The 24,935-nt window shown below is 37.0% G+C and overlaps 2 protein-coding genes across 5 annotated transcripts in view; one reads left to right on the plus strand and one right to left on the minus strand.

The window, feature by feature from the left end:
* Positions 1 to 3,979, minus strand: part of P2RY12 (purinergic receptor P2Y12) — a 45,016-nt gene extending 41,037 nt beyond the window's left edge. The window contains exon 1 of the mRNA XM_027583936.1: positions 3,910 to 3,979. The gene's annotated coding sequence lies outside the window, so the exon portion shown is untranslated. The remainder of the gene's footprint in view (positions 1 to 3,909) is intronic.
* The window catches only part of MED12L (mediator complex subunit 12L), a 316,798-nt gene that overhangs the window by 268,587 nt on the left and 23,276 nt on the right, over positions 1 to 24,935 (plus strand). For 3 of the 4 annotated variants that reach the window (XM_027583927.2, XM_027583929.2, XM_027583928.2), the window contains 7 exons: positions 1,653 to 1,742; positions 3,024 to 3,133; positions 3,322 to 3,457; positions 4,258 to 4,419; positions 6,477 to 6,839; positions 8,662 to 8,818; positions 12,190 to 12,401. In XM_027583927.2, the coding sequence (XP_027439728.1) occupies positions 1,653 to 1,742; positions 3,024 to 3,133; positions 3,322 to 3,457; positions 4,258 to 4,419; positions 6,477 to 6,839; positions 8,662 to 8,818; positions 12,190 to 12,401 (1,230 nt within the window). Of the gene's footprint in view, positions 1 to 1,652; positions 1,743 to 3,023; positions 3,134 to 3,321; positions 3,458 to 4,257; positions 4,420 to 6,476; positions 6,840 to 8,661; positions 8,865 to 12,189; positions 12,402 to 24,935 lie in introns of those variants that run through there. The other variant, XM_035727727.1, reaches the window with a different exon arrangement.

The raw sequence follows: 24,935 nt of genomic DNA on the forward strand, positions 1-24,935 counted from the left end.
TCTTGCAGATGGTACTACATGAATGTGAACAAGGGTACTTGACTCATTTGGTCCTCTCGTCATCTCCCGCTTTTTAGATATGAGAGATCTGTCCTTTGCACAACAGCCAAAGTGATCCTTCTAAAATGTAAATCACCTGTTACTTTGGCACCCAAAGTACTCCAATGTTTCTCACTATACCTAGAAGAAAAATTCAAAGTCTGGGCTTATAGAGGCCTACATGATTTGGCACTGGCTCCCACTTCTGCCTTGTTTCCTACTAGTCATGCCTTGCTCACTCCACTCTTCACACTGACCCCATTGCTATCCTTTATTTTTTTAATTTATTTATTTTAGACAGCAATCGAGCATGACTGGGGGGAAGGGCAGAGGGATGGAGAGAGGGAGAGAAGTGGACTCCTCACTGAGCACAGAGCCCAAGGCGGGACTCCATCCCATGACCCTGAGATCATGATCTGAGCCGAAGGCAAGAGACAGATGTTAAATTGACTGTTAAAAGCCGCCCAGGTGCTCCGCTATCCTTTGAACTTAGCAAGCAGATGCTCATTGCAGCACCTTTGCATCTTTTTTTCCCTTTACGTGGAAGGCTTTCCTCCCAGATAATAGCAGGGTTGTTCCCTCATTTCATCAGATCTGTGCTCAGGTGTCACCTCCTCATGGAGGCTCTCCCTGATCACTTTCCAAAAATAGGACCACAGTCATTTTGTATCCCCTTGACCTAGTTCATGCAACTTGTTACATTTGTCTTATTTTTATTTGTCCTGTTGCTAGAATGAAAGCTCTCATACAGTTTTGTGTTTACTGTCTTGGACCCTCAAGTCAGACTTGGGAGAGGACTCTATATTGATGAGATTGGAGAAATGCTCTCCTCTCATCATGCCATATACTCACAATTCATCTGTTGGGCAGGGTTACTTCCCCATGTGACTCATTTTAACTCATAAGATGATTCTCAGTAGTTACCATATTTCAGAGCGTGGCAGTAGGGGGAGGGACTTTGCCCTTGCCATCTGATTCTAGGGTGTTGCCCACTTGCGGTTTGCTTTTCCTAAGCAAACCTTCCCTTTTCTAACATTAGTCTGAATCAGTGAAAGCACTCACTTTGTAGAACAATACGCCACTTGACTGATGTGAAAATTGTCATATGTTTCAAAATAGTATATACATTCTTTATCAATGAAGACAGAAGTGTAAGATAGCAAGACTCCCCCCTTCAATAAAACATCAAAATAATACATTTGCTAGGGTTCATAGGTCCCTAGAAATGTAACACAGAACTGATATAAAATATAATTCTGTCTATTCAATATTTATCTTAATAAGACCAGTGAAATAACATATTTAAAAAATCTTTTTTGTTTGTTAATCTTTAACTTCATCTTCCTTTAAAGCATTTTCTAAGACTTATTAACAGGACTGTAAGTAGATAAGTTTTCTTCCTCCACCTAGAAAGGCAATGAGCAAGAAATAGATTTCTGCCTGCGTGGAAGAAGGAGGAAAGCTAAAATTTTATTTTGCTTTGTTTATTAATTCGTTAAAGTAAGAGTTATTTTTGACTCAGTAAGAAGCTCAATATAACTTTAAATATAAGAAAAAATCCATTTTAATAGGGAAAATAAGTTTTGGGTTCTTCCATTTATTTGCTGATTTAGATTTTAAGTAATTGGAGAGAAGAACGATACCAAGATGACATAAAAGCACGGCAGATGATGCACGAAGCATTGCAACTTCGCCTAAATTTGGTAAGGGGCATTTCTAGTGTTTTTCCTCCATTACACTTATCTAAACGTGAAAATAACTCCAGCATTCCACTCCTTCGATGGTCATACTCTTCATTACAAGGTGTGAGGCCTTCCACTGTTTGCTCTAACAACTTCCCTGTCTCTCACGTGTCTGTCCTTCTTGCTGCTGACCTTCCTGTCTGGTCTGACTTCTAGAGGGCATAGGTATTTTGGACATTGGTGTTCTGCACCTCCTGCCCCAGGGAATCTCTCCTTCTTTTCAGTTTGTGCTACGAGTAGGTCTGAGAAGATTATTGCTTTGAGATGAATTAGCTTTGATTATACTCACTTAAAGACCCATATAAAAATGTGCCATAAGTCGAACTTTTGTCAGACTTTCCATCATATTGATCAAAAAAACAAATTCGACAGGAATGCTATCCAGACATTTAAAATTTCTCACACATTGCACATTTCTTTGATGTTTTCTTTTCCTATTGGACAAGCCTCAGCGAGGGCTACTCTGGAGAAGGGCTTGCCTGATATTTGGCCGTTGCTTTTATTTTTTATTTTTTTATTTTTTTAAAAAATATGTATTTATTTGACAGAGACACAGTGAGAGAGGGAACACAAGCAAGGGGAGTGGGAGAAGGAAAAGCAGGCTTCCCACTGAGCAGGGAGCCCGATGCGGGGCTCAATCCCAGGACCCTGGGATCATGACCCGAGCCAAAGGCAGACGCTTAATGACTGAGCCACCCAGGTGCCCCTGGCAGTTGCTTTTAACTTAATTCCCACATGTGAATGAGTAGACTTGGGGGCCAGGCCTCCTGCTCCTCAATCTTCTGTGTTACTGGATATTTCCAAGTGTTAGTATGACAGTAGGCTTACATGCAATAGTAATTGAACACCACAAAGTTGTAGATAATCAACTTACCTGATTTTTGACCTATTCAGATTGGACTAAAGTTATATTGTAAAACTGGGTATTATGAAAGATTAGGAACAAAAGAAAGTTAATTTTTCTATTATTTAATTCATATTGATGTGCCCACACTCAGGTTCCCCTTCTCCTTCTGCCCCACCCCCCCCTTTGTTTGAGTGACCAAATTCCCGTGCTGAAGGAAGCAAAAACAGTGATAAATAGGTAGCTAGGTAAAAGAGAAGATATGATAACCTATAAAATAGAGTCTTGTTACTGTTTTTTGTTTTTTTTTTTTTTTAACGAATCAAAATTCCTACATAAAGTGTTGGGATGGTATTTTCTTTGTAATAAAGTTTAATTGTATTTTTTTTTCATGCCAGGTGGGTGGAATGTTTGACACTGTGCAGAGGAGCACCCAATGGACGACAGACTGGGCCCTTCTCCTACTCCAGATCATTACTTCTGGAACTGTTGACATGCACACTAACAAGTATGTTCTTACTTGACACGTAGTATGCTGCACATGTGCATGGTAGAAGCTTTGATATCCTGACTACAAACTGTGTCACATCTTATTAGTTACCATGAAAAGTTCTGTGCCTTAAATAAAAATGCTATTAGTTAAGAATATCTTGGTTTTGCTTTAAGGTGAAAATAATTATTTTTTTCCCCCCTTAGTGAATTATTCACAACAGTTCTTGACATGCTGGGTGTTTTAATCAATGGAACCTTAGCCTCAGACCTATCAAATGCATCCCCAGGGGGATCTGAAGAGAACAAACGTGCATACATGAATTTGGTAAAGAAACTGAAAGTAAGTTTGTGACCTATTTATATATCATGATCTCAGATAGTTTATGCATTAGTTATTTACTGCATTTCATCTTAATTTACTGTGTTAAGTTAGATGTTATGTGGTTATTTTGCTATTTGCTTTACCTCAGCTTCCTAGTACTCAAAAGTTATAAGCATATAGCTTGAAGATATTTCTTAAAAAAATTATATTCACAAAATATTTAACTTTTTAAGGAACTTTGGAAATTTACTGTCAAATGTGTAACAAAAATGCCCACATTGGATTTAGGATAAACCATGCTTAGACTGGCACCTATAATTGAAAAATAATCATTTGCATTGATATTTCTAAACCCAATTCATTTGACTAACCAGTAATGCAATCTTTGAAATAAACGGTAAACAAAGGGTGCAGAAAAGAAAAAAGATCAATATATCTAACGACCTTATCAATAAAATAACCAACATTACCTTGAGGTTTGACCCTGGATTTGAGAATGTGTTCTGTGCTGCAGCTTCTGCCTTCTGCTGGCAAATACTACACGGGATTTTTGTCATTTCAGCACTGTGATATTTGTTGTGTAACCAGGGTCCCATTGTATGTGTTCTATTTTCTACTTAAATAGAAGAAATGAAACATACTCACTACTCTAATTGAAAGCTGCATCATAGACCATGTTCAACGTTAAAGAACATTCTGGCTATAAAAAAGGAAATGTTTCAAAGAGAAACTTCCTTCTCACCAACTTTTGCCTTCGTTGTAATTTCTGTCCCACTTCTCTATCTCTTTTTGTTTTGTTTGTTTGTTTGTTTTTTTAGAAAGAGCTAGGAGACAAGAGATCAGAAAGTATTGACAAAGTTCGACAGTTGCTACCTTTGCCAAAACAGACATGTGATGTCATCACTTGCGAACCTATGGGTTCCTTGATTGACACTAAGGGAAACAAAATTGCTGGATTCGACTCTATAGATAAAAAACAGGCAAGAGTAAATGTTTGTTTCTTGTATATATTTTCTCATCTTCCTATAGGGTATATGAGACACCTCAATTTTACAGTTTCTTGATTTTTTTTAAAGCATAGTCTTATCATTTAAATGCTTTGGTCATTGGCGTTATTACATAGATAAATTCATTTAAAACTTTATGTGAATTTAAGTGAATTTCTGAAACCCGCTGAAGGAAAACTAAGTAAAAATGTATTGTTAAGGGGCATCTGAGTGGCTCAGTCAGTTAAGCGTCTGCCTTCAGCTCAGATCGTGATCCCGGGGTCCTGAGGGCCGTGGGATTGAGCCCAGCCCCTGCCTCTGCTCAGCGGGGAGTGTACTTCTTCCTCTCCCTCTGCCCGCCCCCCAAACTCATGTGTGCACATGTACTCTCTCAAATAGATAAATAATATGTTTTTTTAAAAATGTATTGTAAAAATAAAAGAAGGCAAAGACCAGGTCTGATTTTACTTCAGAGTTGACAACAATACGTTTAGATAAGAAAATTTTGATTGATAAAGTCTTCATGTAGTAAGCTATTTTGAGTAAAAAAAAATATTTTTAGGGTGATGGTACTTAATTTTCTTCCCTGTTGAACAATACTTCATCGAACACTTGTTTTATGTAGGATATTAAGCAAGGTTCCCTTAAATACGAGAAGAATGATTATTCGTTTAATGAACATTGAGCAACCACAGAGAGAAAAGAGCTCTTACCTTAAGCAGAAGTAGATAGACAATCACAGTGTGGTGAGATCTGTGTGTCATGATACAAAGTGTTAGGGGACCCTGAGAAGGAGCCATCACCCTCAGATAAGGAGTAGGTAGTCAGAATAGGGCCCCCCAGAAAATTCACACTTGAATTATTTTGAAGGATTAAGAGTTAGTTGGGAAATAGGGAAGTGGGTGATACAGACCAATGGAAGAGTTTTCCTAAAGGTATGAAAGAATATGGCTCTTAGGAGAAATGCAATGCTACATTAATTCAGAGTAACCTGAGTACTTTTACCAGTGTGATTGTGGAGACAGAAAAAGCTAGTGTTATGGGCAGTTTGAGTTTGCTGGGTCATTGGGCTCTCTAGTGGTGAGACATCTAGAAACCATTTGGATATATGGTCTTTGCACCTAGGAAGAGGCCTAAGCTCAAGACAGTATTAGGACACAGTCAATTTATACATAGTAAATGAGCCTTGATGTTGGATAAATCCATCCATGAAAGAGTTGTGTAGATAAGAACAGGAGCATTCATATCTTATGGAATGCCTGAATAGTTGTTTTGGGGGGTCATTCTGAGGAAAAATATTTTCAAGTTGGTATGCCAGGGAAAGTACCAAGAGACATCACCAGTTAATGTTAAAAATAAGAAACCTTTATTTTCAGAAACAGAGTAACATTTCCTCTTCTAAACCCAGTAGAGATAAGCTTGAATTAAAAGACTTTATTTGTATCTGTTGGTACAAATTACTTCTGTAGTAATATTCTTTAACTATTCAGAAACTGGCTTATTAAGTACGTGAAAGATTCCTGTACTGAATCAAGCCCATACATGTTTGGATTGAAGTTAATTTGAGCTCAATTAGAAGTTGACTATAACTTGACTCTGAAGTTTTGTTTTATCTCAAAAATAACAAAATTAAAAAAAAATGGAATCCAAAGGGTTATAATTTATAATTTAATAAAGTAAGATCAACATTGCAGTACTTTTTAGAAAGTGTTTTTTCCTAAAAACAAAACAAAACAAAAAAACCCTAAATGCAAAATACCAATTTACCGTAAAATATACTGGAGCATCTGGTGTTGCAGCCTGAACAGATTATCATGTGGTCTAAAGAACTGCAGAATTGAACTTAAAGGTCTGAATTCTAGCTGCAGCTCTCTAGTTATCTAGCTGTGAAACCCTGAACCAGCACATTTACCTGTCTGCTGTATGTTAGGGCACTCTAAGCCTCACCACCCCAGCCAGAATGTTCTTTGCATCCATGTCCTAAGCAAGCTTGGCCTCTGAGTCAGGAAAAGATCTGAACGTGAGGTCATAGAGCATTATCTCAACCACAGGGTCTTCAGGTCTCTACAAAGCAGAAGGTGTCCCCGTGGGATTTGTTTGAGGGTCAGAAGAACCCAGCTCCTCTGTCCTGGGCCTGGTTTGGGACTGTCCGAGTGGACCGAAAGGTGATCAAGTACGAGGAGCAGCATCACCTGCTGCTGTATCACACACACCCTATGCCCAAGCCCCGAAGTTACTACCTCGAGCCACTGCCCCTGCCTCCTGAGGAGGAAGAGGAAGAGCCCACATCTCCCGTCTCTCAGGAACCAGAGAGGAAATCAGCTGAACTGTCAGATCAGGGGAAAACCGCAACAGACGAGGAGAAGAAAACAAAGGGAAGGAAGCGCAAGACGAAATCAAGTTCAAGAATTGATGTGAGTATGAGAAGTCAGGAAGTCTTTGGCTCATTAACACCTGGTAGGAGATTTAATCATGCCCAGAGTCTATCTCTAGCTACAGGAAAAGCATTAGAAGCCTTATTGTAATAGTTGTAATCCTAATAAAGCTCTGTCTTAATTAATAGAACGGCACATGAACAGTGACTTGTCACAGACAACAGGATTATAGCTTCTGATTTTTCCTTCTCTCCTGTTCATTAATTTTAGGCTTCTCTTGTGAATAATCTTTAATTAATATTTCAGTGCCTCATAATTTCTCACATTTAAAACTTGAATTTCTTAGATCCCTAAAATCTCATCTTCTTGCATATTTTTATTATCTCATGTCTAAAATATTTATCATCATTTGAGCAGTTGACACCTGTAGTAAATTAATGTGAAAAACTGCTTGCATTTCCTAGCTAGCATGCCATCGAATACATCCAGTAGGATGTTTCTGAGATTTCATATTTTACCATTCTATCTTATTTTCCTGTATATTTTACTTCTTTAATATACTTTTAGACTATATAGAAGACAAACACAATTTTAAAAAGTTTCATTCCTTTTTTTCCCTATTAGCCTTCCCTACCTATACCAACATTTTCTTGAAAACAACAGAAATCTATGAGATGGTAACTTGGAAATAATTTTGTAGCATTTATAGAACTAATGTTTAAGAATATCTTTACATTTAAATTCACCTGGAAAATACTTGAGAGAGAATTTGAAACAGTTTTGTATAGAGTTCAAGGGTATTCTTATACAATGGAAGAAATATTCACGATTGAGTGGTCAGATGTCTTATTTTATTATTATTATTTACCTATGTCAGAACCAAAACATATCTTTTCCTAGCTGATAGCTTGGTGATTAATATTTTTCTAGAGAAGATCACCATCACTTTTGGATGCCACTTGAATGGTAGTGCCCTCTTTTTATATGGTCTTCCTACCGATCTTCCTTTGTCTTGAAGAGGTCCAGGCTGTAACTCCCTAAAATCTGGACCCTCCTAGCCCATCAGTCTACATGGATAGGTTTCTGTTTTTTTTCAGATACAAAAGTCCTAAAACTTCTCTCATTTCCTGAGTCCTGGTAATGTCCCTTCCTCCCATACTACTTCTGGAACTGCCCCTACACAGTGGGTTATATTTCAGAGATCCAAGGTTTTGTTTTTCCTTTATTCTTTAGGGCTAGACTAAGAGAAGGGGGGATGGAGGATGGCAGGGGAATTGAGACATCTGGGTGTGAACCTTAAAGACTTTGCATCTCTTATAAGGAAGACCAAGCCTGGTGGGGGGGGGGAGTGGGGTGCAGGCAGATGGTGGAGAGTCTATGTCTTTAGGTTGCTGCCTTGAAAACTGGAAATAAGATACTGTTTCGGCCAGGGATTGGTTCTGAAATATATTGGGTCCTTCTGGCCTCATTCTCATCTGGACCCAACATATCAGGAAGTCTTACTAAGGTGACCTAAGATGAAATAATCTCCAGAGACTTAGCATCTGAAGATTCACTTTCAGTTGTGGGCGGTGGTCAATGTTGATGTACTTTTAGTATTTTAAAAAACAAACTTCAGAGTGATCCCTTTACATCTTCCCTTCACTTCTTAAGTCAAGTACTTCTTAAGTCAAAAGTTTTCACTCAAATGAGTGTTTTGCAGAGAACATGCTGACACTCTTGCCTTCCATCTTCCCCTCTATAAAAACAGCCTTGTCCACTGGGATAGGAGCTGGCTCAAGTAATGTGATAAGAATTTGCATTCATCATTTATATAGTTTATGGAGTTAAATAACTTTTTTTTTTAAACTTTATGTTGAAGGAGTATCCACAGAGCAACATATACCGAGTGCCTCCTAACTACTCACCCATTTCCTCCCAGATGTTGCACCATCCACAGTCCACCTTGTGGGGCTACAACCTCATGGGTCAGCCCCAGCAGCCGGGTTTTTTCCTTCAGAACCAATCTCTTACTCCAGGTATGTGAAGAGAGTACGGTCGGGTCACTCTGAGATGTGAAGTAGCTTGGGGTTTTCTTTATTTTTAACCTGAAATCTTCACAAAACGTGGAAACTGCAAGAACTGAATACTCAGTTGACATTTCTGTAATCCCTCCCATTTGAAATGTTTTTTCTTCTAAAATATGGTTTTTTTTTTAAATGAGTCTTTTAATCTATTGTTGATTGTCATATACATGAATATATTCTAATTGTAAGAATCAAATAATACCTGAGCATATAGAGTAATTTAATATGTGACCAATTCTGGATTATTTCTGAAGTGTTAAAATACAGTTTTAATTGCTAGGTTATGTTCTGAGTTGGGAGTTTTCATTGAGTATTAGAAGGAAATTAAATATATAAAATTGATAAAAGTTGTATGTTGTGAAATTTGTGTTTTTATCAGATATTCTTATCCGTGTTTTTAAAAATTAGACAGTATTGCACAGTATCTTTATTTTTTTATGTTTTGAATTATAAATTGTTGATACTGAGAAGTATCTAAGAAATTTGGTTCAGCAGGTAGATTGAGATATCAAAGAAGGAAAACTACCGAATCTGTAGTAAATGTTCCTGATTTTAGTATGGCTTTCATTCAAGCCCAAGTAGACTTTATATCTGAAATGAACGTTCCCTAAATAAAAAAATCTCTTACTTAGAAATGACTTTAATTTTTTTTCTAAATGAAAATTTGCTTGTTCAACAAAATAGTGTATTTTGAGATCTTAGTCTGCATGTTATGATTTTTATTGTAATTCAAGAATGACATTTTGAGGCCTAGGAAAAGACATTGTTTGATTCTTGGCTTACAGCAGGCGAGAATCCCTATTTTGTCCTCTAAATTAGAGGTTGAGAGGGCTGGTCTAGAAGTTACAGTTCTAGGTTCAGGTCTGGCTCAACCACTCTCCTGCTGTGTAATCTTGACCAGTTCTTAATTTCTCTGTTCCTCAGTTTGGTTATCTGTAAAAGAGATATTTTAATATATGCCCTCATAGAGTAGGTGATTCAATTATTTATTCAACAAAATATATTGAACTTCATAATGTTCCAGACTCTGTTGTGGGTGATAGGATATTGCAGTATACAAAATGAGTAAAAATGTTCATTCTTCTTTGAATGATGAAATAAGGGTTATATTATACATGAACACACATACACACAACTGTGTGTATGTGTGTGTAACTTAAATTTCGAAAATGTAGCACATAGAAGATGGCCTAACCCAGCAGACATGTTCAGCAAATGATCTTAACATATTCCCACCTCAGGGCTTTTGTACCTGCTCGCCCCCATGCCTGGAGTGCTCACCATTAGATATTTTACATGGCTCACTGCCTCCCTCCTTTGGGCTTGGTCAGATACCATTTTCTCAGTGGGCTTCTACTGACCACCCTCTTTTATAAATGGTAAGCTACACCCCTTCCATGCACCTTATTCCCCTCTCCTTTCTGTTTCTCCATAGATGAGCACGTGGTTATATGCTATATATTTAACTTGTTTATTATCGGGCTTTCCCACAATATAAGCTCTGTTGGGGCAGGTATGTTTTCTGTTTCCTTCACTGTAGTGTCCTCAGAACTTAAAGCAACCTTGGGCTTTTAATAAGCTCTTAAAAATAGGTTGTTGAATGAATGAATGTAGACTATAAAGAGTAAACTAGACAATGGTAAATGTGGAAAATGATACATATTTTCTCATTTGACTTTTCTCTTTTCAGTTCCAAAGTGCTTGTGAATTTTTTAGCCTTTTTAAACACTGATTCAGTATGAGTTGAAGGCTAAGTATTTTATAAAGACCTATACTTTCTTTCCCTAGAATACTATAAAAGGTGTTTATAAGTTAAGGAAATTTAGATATTAGGTAAGTTTTAAGTATGATGACATGTAAGAAAAATGTTAAAGAAAAGAAGCATTTATAGGGATTTCATATGTGTAAATTGATTTTTGTAAAAATATGAATCCTATGAAGTTGAAGAGTGCGTACAGTATGCTTTCAGTCATATGTAGTTAAAATGCAAAGCAGTATGCCCCCTCAAAACAGATGTGTGTACATACAAACACACCTACCCGTCTACAATTTCTCTCTCTTTCTCATGTATACACAGCAGTGTGGTAAAGTTATAAGGAATTGTTTGGGAATATTAAACACCATATTCAGAATAGCATTTGGTGAGAAAAGGTGAGGAAAGTAATTAGGAATGTGCAGAGGGCTTCAGGGATACTTACTATATTTCTTTAGTTGGCTCAAAGGTACAAGATTATAAAAAAGTTAGGAAAATTAAAAGAAAATGGACGATGGCCTAATCCTTAGAAAGAATCTCCTTTATCTATAAAATGAGTCCATTAAGTTTTTATGTATTAGTACAGTTCCAGTTCTTGCTTCAACAAAAGTTACCTTGCCATATATTACTTAAATTGACTTTCCTCTTTTTTTCCTAAGGTTCTTCAAATGCTGCTGATTTCATAAATCACATTGCTGGTGTGGTTCTGAGTCTTTAAAAGAATGTGGGTTTTCAGCTTTAAAATGTTTGTTCCCACTGTACAACTTACTTTAAAAAAACATAAAACATCTTTTGTGAGATAATTATATTTATATAGAGGATTTCTTACATATATATTAAGGAATATATAAACTATCTGGTAAATGAGTGATTGACACCTCATTTGAAGCCAGCAAATGTTGAAATTTTTTTCCCCAAACTCTTATATGCAAGTATGTTAAGGATTGCCTTTGGTTTCTCAGGCATCACTATAATCAACGTCTCCTGTTTGATTTCAAGCCTTCAAAAAGCTGTGTTTTGTCTTTTGAGTCATGGTATTTGAAGTTTCCAAGCGTTTCAAGTTTTGAAAGTATTTTCATGCCAGTCTATAACGAAAGAGGCATTTTTATTTTGCTATGGTAAAGAAACTTAAATACCATGAGCTTCAAATTTGTTTAAAATGACAAAAGAGTTTCTATGACTGGCTTAGGACACTTGGCAAAATATACCACGAAGGCAGTACACTTTATGCCGGTAATGTATTCCCCAGGGCCTTGCATAATTTAAAACCCACGTGATTCGAAATCATGCCCACGAATTCTTTTCAGGCATTTCAGTTGATCAGTCAAAGTGGGGCCTCCGTGAAATCACTGAAATACTATAATTCACGCCTACATCACCGTCCCCATCCTTTGGGAATTACGCAGTTCTCAACATACCTGTAATTTTTGTATGGTGTGTGGCGGGGCCTTATTTTCCATTCGCTCATAAAGTGAGGCTTAGAAGGTAAGGTTTCCATGTTTTGATAAAATAAGGAAGACCTGTGGCGTTAACACACGTAGAGAGCCCTTCTTTCTGGTTGCTTTTGTAGGTGGCTCCAGACTGGACCCCACGGGCTCCTACGTCCCCACCAACACCAAGCAAGCTCTGTCCAATATGCTGCAGCGGCGCTCAGGTGCCATGATGCAGCCACCTCCGCTGCACGCCATCACCTCGCAGCAGCAGTTAATACAGATGAAGCTTCTGCAGCAGCAGCAGCAGCAGCGGCTTCTCAGGCAAGCCCAGGCTCGACCTTTCCAGCAGGTTTGTCCAGATCCAGCAGTGGAGCCCTCTGCCTTTTGTTAGCGCCTCTAGCTAGGCGTGAGTGTGGGGTATGGGGCGTATTCTTCCTGCCTGTGTATCCCTGAAATCTCGTGTGAATGCAGGTATAGCTCTCCTACAGGTTTATACCTCTCGTGTATTTTACTGTTATCATTGATCAAATAGGAACTTGAAGTATCTTAGGTTCATGAAAAGTACGCCTTAAAGCAATAAGAGCTAAGACTCTCCAGTCCCCGAGAAGCAGTTTTTTTTCATCCCTGGAGTGACCCTCACTGAGCACTCATTCCCTGTAATTATCACCATATTCTGTACTCCTTTTAGCTCCTACTTTTGTTTGTTATTATTAGATTGATCATTCTGAGGTTGTATCTCTAAAGTCCTGATGTTTCTTAGGTTTTTCCCTACAGTGCCCTGCATAGACTATTTTCAGTATGTGTTTAATAGGTCTATAGGAAAGAATATATTACAAATCATAGTCAGTTTGTGGATACCTTCAATTTCATTCTTGATTTATATCATTGCTATTTTTATGCCCTCTAACTCAGTTTTATTTAACTTTTGAGATGACAGTGATTGTTCAACAAAACAGTGGTGGGAATCCTACACAGATTACTATAGGCTCATGAAGCCCACAGATCTGTACAAATAAATAAAATAGAAAAAGAGGAGGTGAGATTGGGACCCCCCTCCCCCGCCATTTCTATATACTTTTTGTACTTTCCAATTTTTCCAAAAAATGCACTATTTTAATGAGGATGAGGAGGATAATAGTAGCAGCTAACACTAATAGAGCACTTACTATTTGCCAAAACATTTCTAAGCGCTTTAAATGTATTATCTAAGATCCCACACAACCCTGGGATTTAGGTACTTTTTTGAACCTCAAAGGAAGTAAACAATCCACAGGTGTATCCTGCTCTAAGAAAAGCCATAAAACTTTGAAATTAGCAAGAAATCCTAATGCTTTAAAAAATATCCTTTATATTTTGTGTAACTTTCTAGGCATATCTCCATTGTATAACTTATGGCACTTTTGCATTCAGTCCACTTAGTGATTTGGGGGGCTGGAGGTGGGATGGTTAATTGTACATTCTTTAAAATGGTTGTTTTTACCTGTATTATAAGAAGGACAGGAGAAAGGAAATAGGCCAACTGTATGGGAATGCAACCAACAGTCACTGCATGCTTGTCTCTCCCTGACCTCTAGCATAATTGCTCAAACTCCCTGGGTGTCAGGTAAGATGGGCCTAAGTTGCTTCTTACACAGAAATGATGAGGATTTGCTTAAAATACTAAGAAATACTTATTTTGCTTAAATAAGCAGCATGTTTGGAGCCATTTAAAAACCTTAGGGGGATTTTAGCTATTCTTGAGGATGAGCAAAAATAGTTATTACCTTTGTTTCAGATCTTGTCAAGATTAAAAAAAACTTGCTGTAAGTTGAGTAACCATCCCACCAGGATGAATTCAATTCCCTTTTAAAGTAATTTAGGCCTAAGTAAAAATTTACCTTCCACTAAGGTTAGTTTTTCATATCTACCTTTTTATCACAAGGTATAATTTGTCTTACTAATAGCTCACTTTCAGACTGTTACTGCTAAGTTTAGTTTTGAATTGTTCTAAGTGATTCCTAGCATTGGGGAAAACTCGCTGGCCCATTTATAGTTAAACATGCTTTTCCTCTAAAGCACGTTTTTTTTTTTTTTAAAGGAATTGAGTAGAATAACCTACATATAATCAAAGATTCTTGCATATTTGCCGAAGGCAAGCTTATGACATAGAATGTACCTGCAGGAACCCATTACTTCTACATTTTTCCTCAAAACACCTAAAAGTACCTGACTATTCTTTTACACCACGTAGAGTTGTATTGCTTGTACTAATAAGAGTTAACGTATAGTTTGTTTTTTCCTGATTCTTTTTGCCAACTGTTTCTTTCCTTTTCCTTTTCTTCTCATTATTTTTGTCCTACCTTCCCCCCCCCTTTTTTTTCTTTTTGAGAAGTCAGGAATTCCTTCAGGCAGTAAAAATACAACTTCATAACAGTGATTGTACAATATTTACCTTCTCCTACCCCCCAATTTTTTTAACAGTTGGTTGAAACTTGCTTTACTATCTCTAATGGGCTTTCAGAAGCAGACATTTTTTTTTTCTTCCACCATTCTTCAAGTGTTGGATACTTGAGGGAAAATAATATTCTTCCAAGGAAGTGAAATACACCCATGGTGCAGTAAGAGGGTTCAGTGGTCCCACCTAGAGTCAGTGAGGTCACATGTAGCTTTTGCCAGAGTGCCTGCACCTAGGAGGTCTGGGGGAAATGTTAACTCCTTTCCTCTCATGTACAAACGATTAGTATACCTTATAAGTATACCTGCCACAACACCTCATAAGTAAGATTGTGGCAGGAAAAAATTCTCCTTGTGGTAATCCTTAAACTGGAATAAAGGCAGCATTATATGGAATATAAGCAATATTGATAAGTTGTTTTAATACATGGTTGTGGATGTGGTTGTTTTTCTACTAAGTTCTGACCTATATCCTTCATGATAAGAAATGATAGAGAAATGTTGATTCTAATTTTGGCCAGGACCATTTTCTCAGGTCACATGCCTGCATGTAATGTGATTCTCTCTAGCTATGTAAGAACTTGTCATATCATTTTTTCTTATGAAATAGAATTCATTTTTCTTCTTACCCTAGCAATTTTCTAATTATAGGAATCCATTTTCTTAAATGTAGCAAATGTGTTAGAGAATTTTCATTGATCTTAACCTTCAAAACTGATTTTTGGAATTTTAGCAGATGCTTATTTTAAAGACTGATGAGTTTTTCTAAGCGTTGGATGTGACCGCTCCCTAGGCCAGTTGTCCAATAACCACCCCATGGTAGCCCCTCGTCTGATAAGGTCAGACACTGGGTCTTATATCCTGTATTATCTTTACATCTAGTGAGCAGAGAGTAGGAATTTATGAAAGGTTTATCAAGTGAATGCATGTTTTGAGAAACTATTTCCAGGAGCCTAGAGCTTCCTAGTAGCCTTAATCCTTAGCAGTCTGATTTTTATCTACAAACTCAGCTGTCCTGAGTACTTCCAGAAACTTATTCCAGAAGTGACTTCTGCTGTGGTTCTTTTGAAAACCTAGATGGGGCAGGGAGGACATAAATTCCTGGATTCTGGATATGTCTCAGACCGTACAGAAGAATCCCCTTAGCCTCTTCCCACCTTAATGGAAAGAAGCTGATATACCTAGGAATCATCTAGCCTTAGATGGTGCACAATGAAAACTACAATATCATTATATAATAACTCTGTGTCCACTGCAGAAACTGAACATCTGCTTCAGTTGGTCATGGAATTTTCTGTTATGAACCATTCTTGTATTTCCTAAAGAATGTATTAAGACATTGGTGTAGTGTCTAAAAAACAGATGGTAAATAGCATGGGCATTGTTAAGTATTTTTAATCAAATTGTTTGATGCAATGGTTATAATTGAGTGTACTTTCTTACGGCTCTAGTACATACCGGTATGCATAAGGATGTTTTGGCAAGGAAACTTGTTTTCATTCTTTTTAGTTAGACTTTTTATCCAGGAAAGTAAAAATGATCACTCTCCATTCCTTACTCAGTGTCTCTTATTTAAAGGGGACTCAATGTAGCGAATATGTCCCCTTTCTGTGCCACAAAGCCTCATCTATAAAATGGACCTAATGCAATATTTACTTTAGAGTTCTTGTGAAATTAATGTTTTAATATACATCACAGCCCTTACAACAGTGGCTGGCTCATAGTAAGTGCTCAAAAAATGTTAGCTGTCATACTTGTTAATGTTTTATTAGTATCATGAATGTATTATTTCAAAGGAAATCTCTATCCCATAAAAATGATTTTTATTAAATATGTTAAGGATTAAAAGAGAATAAAAACACTTCAAATGCTTTACTTCTGTCATTATATTAATTGTCCCTAAGACTGGTGCTCAGCGGCTGCCCATAGAAGAAGCCAGGAAGAAGGAATGTTGTTTAGTTTTCCTAATAGTACCATTTTAGTTTCTTAAAGCAGCGTATTTTGACTGTCTAAATTCTGTAATACAAACTTGAGAGGGGCTGATTCCGATTTCAGTGTTAAAAATATCGCTGTTATATTTTCTGCATATCCTATGGAAATCATCACAAAATATAGAATATTAGTGAAAATAATGCAAAATGCTGCTTAAATTGTTTTCCAGTCCTCTTTCTTACATCCAATATTTTTCTTCTGACAGAAGGAACTTCCTTCATCACCCCCCCCCCCCCACCTCACTTACCCCCTGCCACACACACCATATCAGTTTTCTAGGGAGGGGGCTTTTGGAGGGAATCTTTAAGTTTTGGTCCATGAAAAGGACTTAATTGTTTGCCTTGTTTTATGGTATAGCTTATCCTAATTTCCCCCCTTTCAGTGCACAAAATCATTCTGCTGTTCTTTGTAGTCGTCAGTGCCAGCCAGTTTATTTTAATAGTCCAAAGAAAGACAATATGTTTAGCTTACATTTGGCTGAGACAAATTTGGAAGAATGCAATTGATTAAAGGCTACAGATAATCATATAGATATTGATGACATTAAAGAGGAAGATTTCTGACAGAGGAGGGAAATGATGTGCCCAGTAATAGCTAGTGGTTACTTGTAAGAACATTAGGTTATTAACCACGGGGCAGGTGCTATCATTGTGTATCTAAATGAAGGAATTAGATAACTTAATGAAAGATCAGTGACTGAGTCAGAGCCTCCCGAGCTCCCTGGCAAAAGTCAATCTGTAACATCCTGAAAACATGACTCTTGGATTGATGAAACCCATTTAAGCTGAGCGGCTACCCTTTGTCTGGGAATTGATCTCCTACCCTAGGGACAGAGCATCACCTTGGAATATCTGTTTCCCTCTTTTGTTCTCTCCCTCCCTCACTCTCTAGAGGTGTATTTCAAACATACAGAGAAGAATAGAAAATATAACAAACACTAATGGACTTACTACCTAGTATCACTGAATAATAATGTTCTGCCATATTTGCTCTAGGTCATTTAAAAAATGAAACAGTATGTCTACTCTCGTTTCCCTTCATTCCTATAAAGAGGTGATCACTATCATGAATTTAGTGTTTTTCTTTCTTATGAATGTTTTTTATACCTTTACTACATATTTTTGCAACCATTGACATAAATATACAGTATTAAGTTTGGATTTGAAACTTAATATAATGACCTCACACATGTATTGCCTTGTTTTGCAACTTTTTATTTTGACCAATTTTGAATTATATCTACTTTGTTATATGTAGTTTTATTCATTTGTCTTAGTTGATGCTAGTCCATTATGAATATTAGCATAATATTTGTCCATTCTCCTATTGATCATTTATTTCCATTTTTTCCTTACTGTTAACAATGCAACAGTAAGCACGTTTTTATGTTTCTTCTGCACATATGGAGAGATTTAGGTGGGGTATGTACTTGGAAGTGGAAATGCTGATTTGATTTGCAAGGTGGTGCTGATTCTCATCAGTTATGTATGAATTTTTTCCTTTATTCACATCCCCACCAACCCTTGATATTGTCAGATTGTAATTTTCTCACTCAGAGCAGGTGGAACACTATTTGGACATTTTAATTTCTATTTCCCAATTACCTGTGAATTTAGCTCCTTTTATAACTTTGTTAGCTATTCAAGGTTTCCCTTTTGTAATTTCCCTGATAGTGTAATTTGAGTGTATTGACAATAATTTTATTCGTATTTGCTAAAGGTAGGCAGAATAGCCTTATTGAAACATACCTTGAGTTTTGACAATTACCTTTAATGCTTTCACTAAGATAGTATAATTTAAATACATCTCAATGACAAAAATGAACTTAGGAGAAAACCCCTGAACTAGTAAATATGTCCTGAGCCCTATCATTTTGTTCCTTGGATAGAAACCCATATGTCCAGGGAAGTGGGTGCTTTATTTATTAATACTTGACATTTCTCTGCTATCTGAATGATGAGAAAGATGTTCATTTAATTTGCTGAAATTATAATTAGGTACCTAAAGTCTAGAAAATAATGTACACAGCTTGATTTTGGGGAGAGAGGAGAGAAGGGGGGTGTTGAGAGTGGACAACTAATAGATAATTGTTGGATCCAAATACAAATGTGCAGATGCAGTGAATTATATACTACACCTAAAATAGAGAAAATATTTGCTTGGGAAATTCTTCCTATAATTTTTAGTCCTTAGTATAATAAAATACTTTTTCTACTAGGGTTGTTAGTCCTTTGCCTTATCGCTATCTCTCAAACTCAGCAGGAAGAAAATTTTTAACATCTCAGCCATAAATGTCACTTGGGATCCATTTATGAAAATGATCAAACAAGTGAATTATTTACCTGAGAAAGAAATTTTCCTCAAGCCTCTAATTACCTTTTTCTAAATCAGATCTCCTGTTAGTGTGTAAACACTGGTGGCCCTGTAATGATTTGTTGTCTGTTTTGGTTGATTGAATGTGTGGTTCACCTAATGCCCAGTTTTTGTTTGCACTTAGGATGGAGCTATCTAATTCTATATCCCGCCAACATATATGACCCACTGACTTGCTCACTTCATGTCTTGTGTGTTTAATGTGACCCACATGTCCTGAGCTGTCCCACTGGCTGTAGGCTGTGAAGGACTCTGACACCCTGTTGCTCCCAGTGGAGTCCCAAATGCCCTAGTTATAGCGAGCGTCTGATAGCCCTCCTACTTCTTCTGTGTCACCATTTAACCTCTGGGTTCTGCTCTCCCCTTGTATGAATATTATCATGTATGTCCAGTCTATAGTCATGTCATTTGGTGATAATAAAGCCTAATAAAGCCTTTGTAAGGCATTGGGATTTTAAGTCTTGACTCCTGAAACACTGTTTTAAAATGAACTATTTCATAATGTATTGTGGCTACCCACATCATTAGGCTAAAAAAATCTTATCTGTATTGTCTGCCGTTTTCTTGCTGTCCCCTTTCTGTAGGACTTCTGTAACTCTGCTGTCTCCCTTCTGGAAGACTTTGACAACATAATGGTAACACCCCTGCTGTCATTCCTTTTTTCTTTTCTTTTTTTTTTTGTTTTTAAGTAGATTTTTATAGCATTACTCTTTAAACATCAGAGTAAGAAGCGGGGTATTCTTCCATAGCTGGTAACACTTAGAGTCTTCATTTCACTGTTATTCCCTTGGTTTAAGTTTGAGACTGTAACACAGAATCATGAATGCATCAACCATGTTCAATTTAATGGGATTTATTTCTGAAAGTTTTTCCCTTTGATTGCCTCATGATTTTCATCATTTATGTGTACAGTATAGAAACCAGTGGACGTTCATGGCCTGGGTTTGGGAACATAGACCAGTTCGTGCACCTTCATCTCAGTTCCAGTTTTGAACCCATCTATTCCTGAGCTCTTGCTTCCCTTTGTGGTAATTCACATCATTAGCAGAAGAACGCATGGCATGCTAATTCATAGGCTAGTGCAAGATAACGCAAACTGTGGTTATGAAACACACCCTTCTCATCACATCCCACTCACTGGCTATTCTGAAATTCTCAACAGAACTCATCATCTCTATTGTCTTTCCGGGATGGAGAAGATGTTTTTTTTGAGCATAGGTCTTGTGCATGCATGTCCTAAGACTTCAGCTCTACTGCTTTGCCTGGGCTAGCTAAGAATGCATGTTTTGCATTAAATTACTTATAGGTTTCTGTATCAGGTAGCCAACCCACAACATAAACCCAAGAAGCATTACAATAAAAAAGAGCACACATCTCAGATGTGAATGTAAGTCAACTTGTTTCACTGCCAATTTTAACGGGTAACATTTTCTGTACATTGGTGACAATGTCTGTAATTGCATATTCAAGCTTTGAAAATATTTAGGTTATTAAATACTTGTTATGTAGGCAATTTCTTTATTAGTTATTCAGCAAAGAAAAGTTTAGAGACTTCTGAAAAGAATCAGTTTTTCTTAACACTTTGTGGTGTACAGAGAGCAGGTGAGGTTTTTATTTAAAAGCTTGAAGTAAACTTTATCAATTAAAAAGTATTTTGGAGATAGCTTATGCTTGCTGTTGGACATTTTGTTCAGATGATAATGTAATTTGGATAAAGTAGAATTTGAATCAATCAGTGATTTTACTTTTTTTTAAAAGGCCGAATGTTTATCAAGTATTTAAAGTCATAAGGTTCTGTGCTTTCTGTATTCATTCAAATTAATGGAAATGTCTGTATATATATCTTTGCTGTCCTTTTCACCATTCTAATTTTCCTTTAATTTTCTCCGGTATTAAGAATGTAGTAAATGTATATACTCAACCAGTCATCTGTTCATCATTTATGAGCATGTTAAGAGTATATTGTAAAAGTTCATTATTGTGTGAGGTGTTTATTTTAGAATGAATCAGTTTGTTCCAGCCATTAATGTTACTGTTGATTGATTCCCAGCCACGTATTTTATATGAAAACATTATAAAAGAATCGAGCATAACTGGTCAGCTGGACCTCCTGTATTTATAGAATTTTCTCTGTGTCTGTTGTCTGCAATCAAAATACACCAGTATGATGTGATGACCATAATTTCTGGTTCACACCATGTATTATTTTAGCCTCGGGCACCATTACTCAGTACCTTCCAAACTAGTAGTCACAAATAAAACCCTTTTTGCTAGATGACTCATAAAACATTATCCACTGATTTTCACTGGGGGACTTCTTCTTATCCTTAAATCAGCATTATCAGAAACAAAGTCACAAAATCCAGCTGTGGTTTTTTAGGTACAGTTTGTCTCTCTACTTGAGACACTTAAACACCATTGAAAAGTGACTAAATAGGGATTTCAAAAATTCATTGCTCACCAGCAATGAGTAAATAAAAAATCCCTAATCCTGAAATGCTGATTGTCATGCTTACTGTCAGCTAATTGGAGGCATAACCAATTCTCTTTTAGAAAAAGGTCTTCATGGGAGCCTGGGTGGCTCAGTTGGTTAAGCGACTACCTTCGGCTCAGGTCATGATCCTGGAGTCCCGGGATCGAGTCCCGCATCGGGCTCCCTGCTCAGCAGGGAGTCTGCTCCTCCCTCTGACTCCCCTCTCTCGTGCTCTCTGTCTCTATCTCATTCTCTCTCTCAAATAAATAAAGTCTTTAAAAAAAAATACTTAAAAAAAAAAAAGAGGTCTTCACATTTTTTCAGTTGCCTGAGGGGGAGTAATTGCTAAATGAAGAGAACAAGACCCAGAAGAATGAATATTATGTTTGAGAATAATTTATCAAGAATTTTAAACTTGATGCGTTTATTTCAAATTATGCAAAAGGCCTTTGAGTCACCATCTCTTTGAGTTCAGATACTTCTCTTGTCTGACTCCAAATAAAGCAGTAAGAGAGAATTGTTCTTATAAAGGCCAGGAACATAGCACAGCTTCTTAAGGTTTTAGAAAGTGGAAGCTGAAAAAAAATGCAGTGGATTTATGTTTCTTATATAGAGGCAAGCCCAAAAGCAAAGTGTATAGACACTTGTAGGAATTTGCCTCGGGTAATAATGTAGAGATGAGTCTGTGTAGTTACCAGAACTTCCCAGTTAACTGCAGCTTATTCCTTTAGCACATGTAAGTCAGGTATCTGAGCCAAGGCAGCCTGAGCAGGGCACAAACATGTCTTATTTTCTCTTCTAGTGATGTGCTCAAAGTCAATGTCAGCTGGCTAGACATAAATATTTGGTTAAAAACCGGCCTCTTGAGTTATCCTTTGGCTCACATAAAAATGCGAACTTTTTTCTTTTCAAAAATTTTTTTTAAGATTTTATTTATTTGAAAGAGAGAGGCAGAGCATGAGTAGAGGGAGGAGGGTGAGGGAGAAGCAGATTCCCTCCCCGTCCCCCCGCTGAGCAGCGAGCCTGAAGTGAGGCGCAATCCCAGGACCCTGAAATCATGACCTGAGCCAAAGGCAGATGCTTAACCGATTGAGCCACCTAGATGCCCCTAAAAATATGAATTTAATGTTACCTTTGGTTGTTTCAATTAAGCAGAATAAATCAAGAGGGGGAAATTGAGCTATTTTGCAGATATTAATGCAGGTATAAATAATCATTAGAATGATAGATGCTAAAAATTAAAATTCACTAAGAACTTCTCTTATTCTTTATTCAACAAATTCAACATCAGTAATTTGTACAATTACTGATATAATGTGTTTCTAGCATTATTCTGGGGAAAACCAAAAGTGGGACATTTCAGTTCTGTGGGAGAGACTGGGGTATCTTTCATTCAAGGAAACATGATAAAGCCATGCACAGAGTACATGGCGACTACTGGCAAGCTCAGAGCATTTGATTTTCCCAGGAAGGATATTGCAGATCTGAATTATTACCTACTATGCTTATATAAATCAGGAAAAATTGGTGGTAGGAAGGAACATAGTATGTTCATAAATAGTTTACCTTGAGACATAAATGACAGAGAATGCGTGAATTTTACCGTGTAAAAACTGTATGTGAGATTTCTTATCCTTTTCTCTTTTTCTTTGAAAGTATTTTACCTTACATGTTAATTTTGTGATTTTTTTAAATGTAGAATAGTTTTAAATTTCTATTTCTTAAGTGTCCATGATCTCCACTGTTACTTGCCAATAAGAGTGTTGCCCAGTAACTCAGCTGTTTCCCTTATTAGTGTTCTAGTTTACTCCACATGTAAGTCATAATTCCTTTCGTAGCGTTCTTCAAAAGCAGAGGAAGAGTGAAGAGTGGGAAAAATCTGTCTTTATGCATTTGTGTGCAGCTGTCACACACAGATCACATCTTGTTCCCCTCTAAGACAAAGCAGGGTGTGGGAATTGTAAACTACTTATGGATCTCAAGATTTTAACTCACATATAAATAATTCATTTTTCTTCCTTTCTGTAAAAAGGATAATGTGCAAATATTTCTCCCCACAAAAAAGCAAAAGAGTGTGTTTCAGAGACCTTGTAGGGCACTGTCAGGGATCCCAGATTCTCGAGGAGTGGCATTTAACCATGTGGTTGATCTAATGACTCCTTGGCAGTGTTTGGAAGATCAAAAGCCTTTCAGATACTCTCGGGGGAAGAGTTGTTGGTCCCGGGTGGCCATGCTGCCATGGAATGAGTTCTCATAGAAAGAGTTGAGGTTATTTTCCTTAGACCCAAGTAAATACAGACATAACTGCACTTAGATCAATCAGCAAAAAGCTGAGGTTATCTTTATGGTCCCCCTATGCTGGGAATTTAGATTCTTGTTGAAGCTATTATATGCACTCTCAGAAACTTGCATTTGGCCCATGGATGGATGGATAGTCACCTTAGGAAATGCCCTCAAGTGATTTTTATATGAGGATCAGAGAAAGAATTTTACCGTAGGATGTATACATTTGGTTTCAATATTTCAGTAACAAGTCTTAATAGAGACTCTCTCCCTGTTTTTGTTTTTGTTTTAAGATTTTATTTGTTTGACAGAGATACAGCGAGAGAGGGAACACAAGCAGGGGGAGTGGGAGAGGGAGAAGCAGGCTTCCCACTGAGCAGGGAGCCATGCGGGGCTCGATCCCAGGACCCTGGGATCATGACCTGAGCCGAGGGCAGATGCCTAACAACTGAGCCACCCAGGTGTCCCTCTTTCTCTGTTTTTTATTAGAGTGAGTTGTAGAGGCTCTTTGTCACTAAAGGATAAGTACCAAATGAAGATTTCAATATTTCCATTTTTAATATCACATGGAGACATCTTGTCATAATGGCAAGAGTCCTGACTGAGTTCAGATAATGGTTCTACTAGGTCTAGCTTGGTGAGCTTGCTATAAGCTGCTTAAGCTTGTTGAACCTGGCTCTTTCTCTGAAGAAAATAAGTGAGGATGATCCTCCCTTTCTGCAGAGTTCCTGTGAGAAAATGGGAGTAAAAACATGAAGTCCAGTCTCTGGTGTAGACTAGATGTTTAATAATTGTTGGTGTTTGCTCTCTAAATGTTTAGTTTTCTCTCTGTTAGAAGAGTTTACGCTACTTTCCAAGCACATTAAATGGTTTTATATAAGTATAATTTAACACTTTTGAAAAATGGGGATATCTCTTCAATAAAACAATAGTAAAATATTTTGAAATAAACCCCATTCTTTATAATTAGTAAGTCCTGTAAAAACCTAGGGATGGTTGGAAGCTAGAGCTCTTTTTGTGATGATTATTGCAAGCTTCCATGAAATAACTTCTGACACCGTAACATAAAACCCATACAGCTGCTTTTATAAATATTTATTTTTCAAAGGGCAACACATGTATTAAGACTGGTAAGCAGAATTTAATTGGCTTTATATTATAGTTCATTAGAATGATATTTGCTATTGATGTATTATGAATTTTTATTGATTATATTCTAGTTGATGTTTAGTCATAGGAGATACTAAATTCATCTCTTGACTACATGGTTAAATAGATAATTTTTAGGTTACTATGAAGAAACTTCATTAAAAAAGTCATGAAATTTGT

Source organism: Zalophus californianus, chromosome 1, assembly GCF_009762305.2.
Source record: "Zalophus californianus isolate mZalCal1 chromosome 1, mZalCal1.pri.v2, whole genome shotgun sequence".
NCBI classification, from domain to species: domain Eukaryota; kingdom Metazoa; phylum Chordata; class Mammalia; order Carnivora; family Otariidae; genus Zalophus; species Zalophus californianus.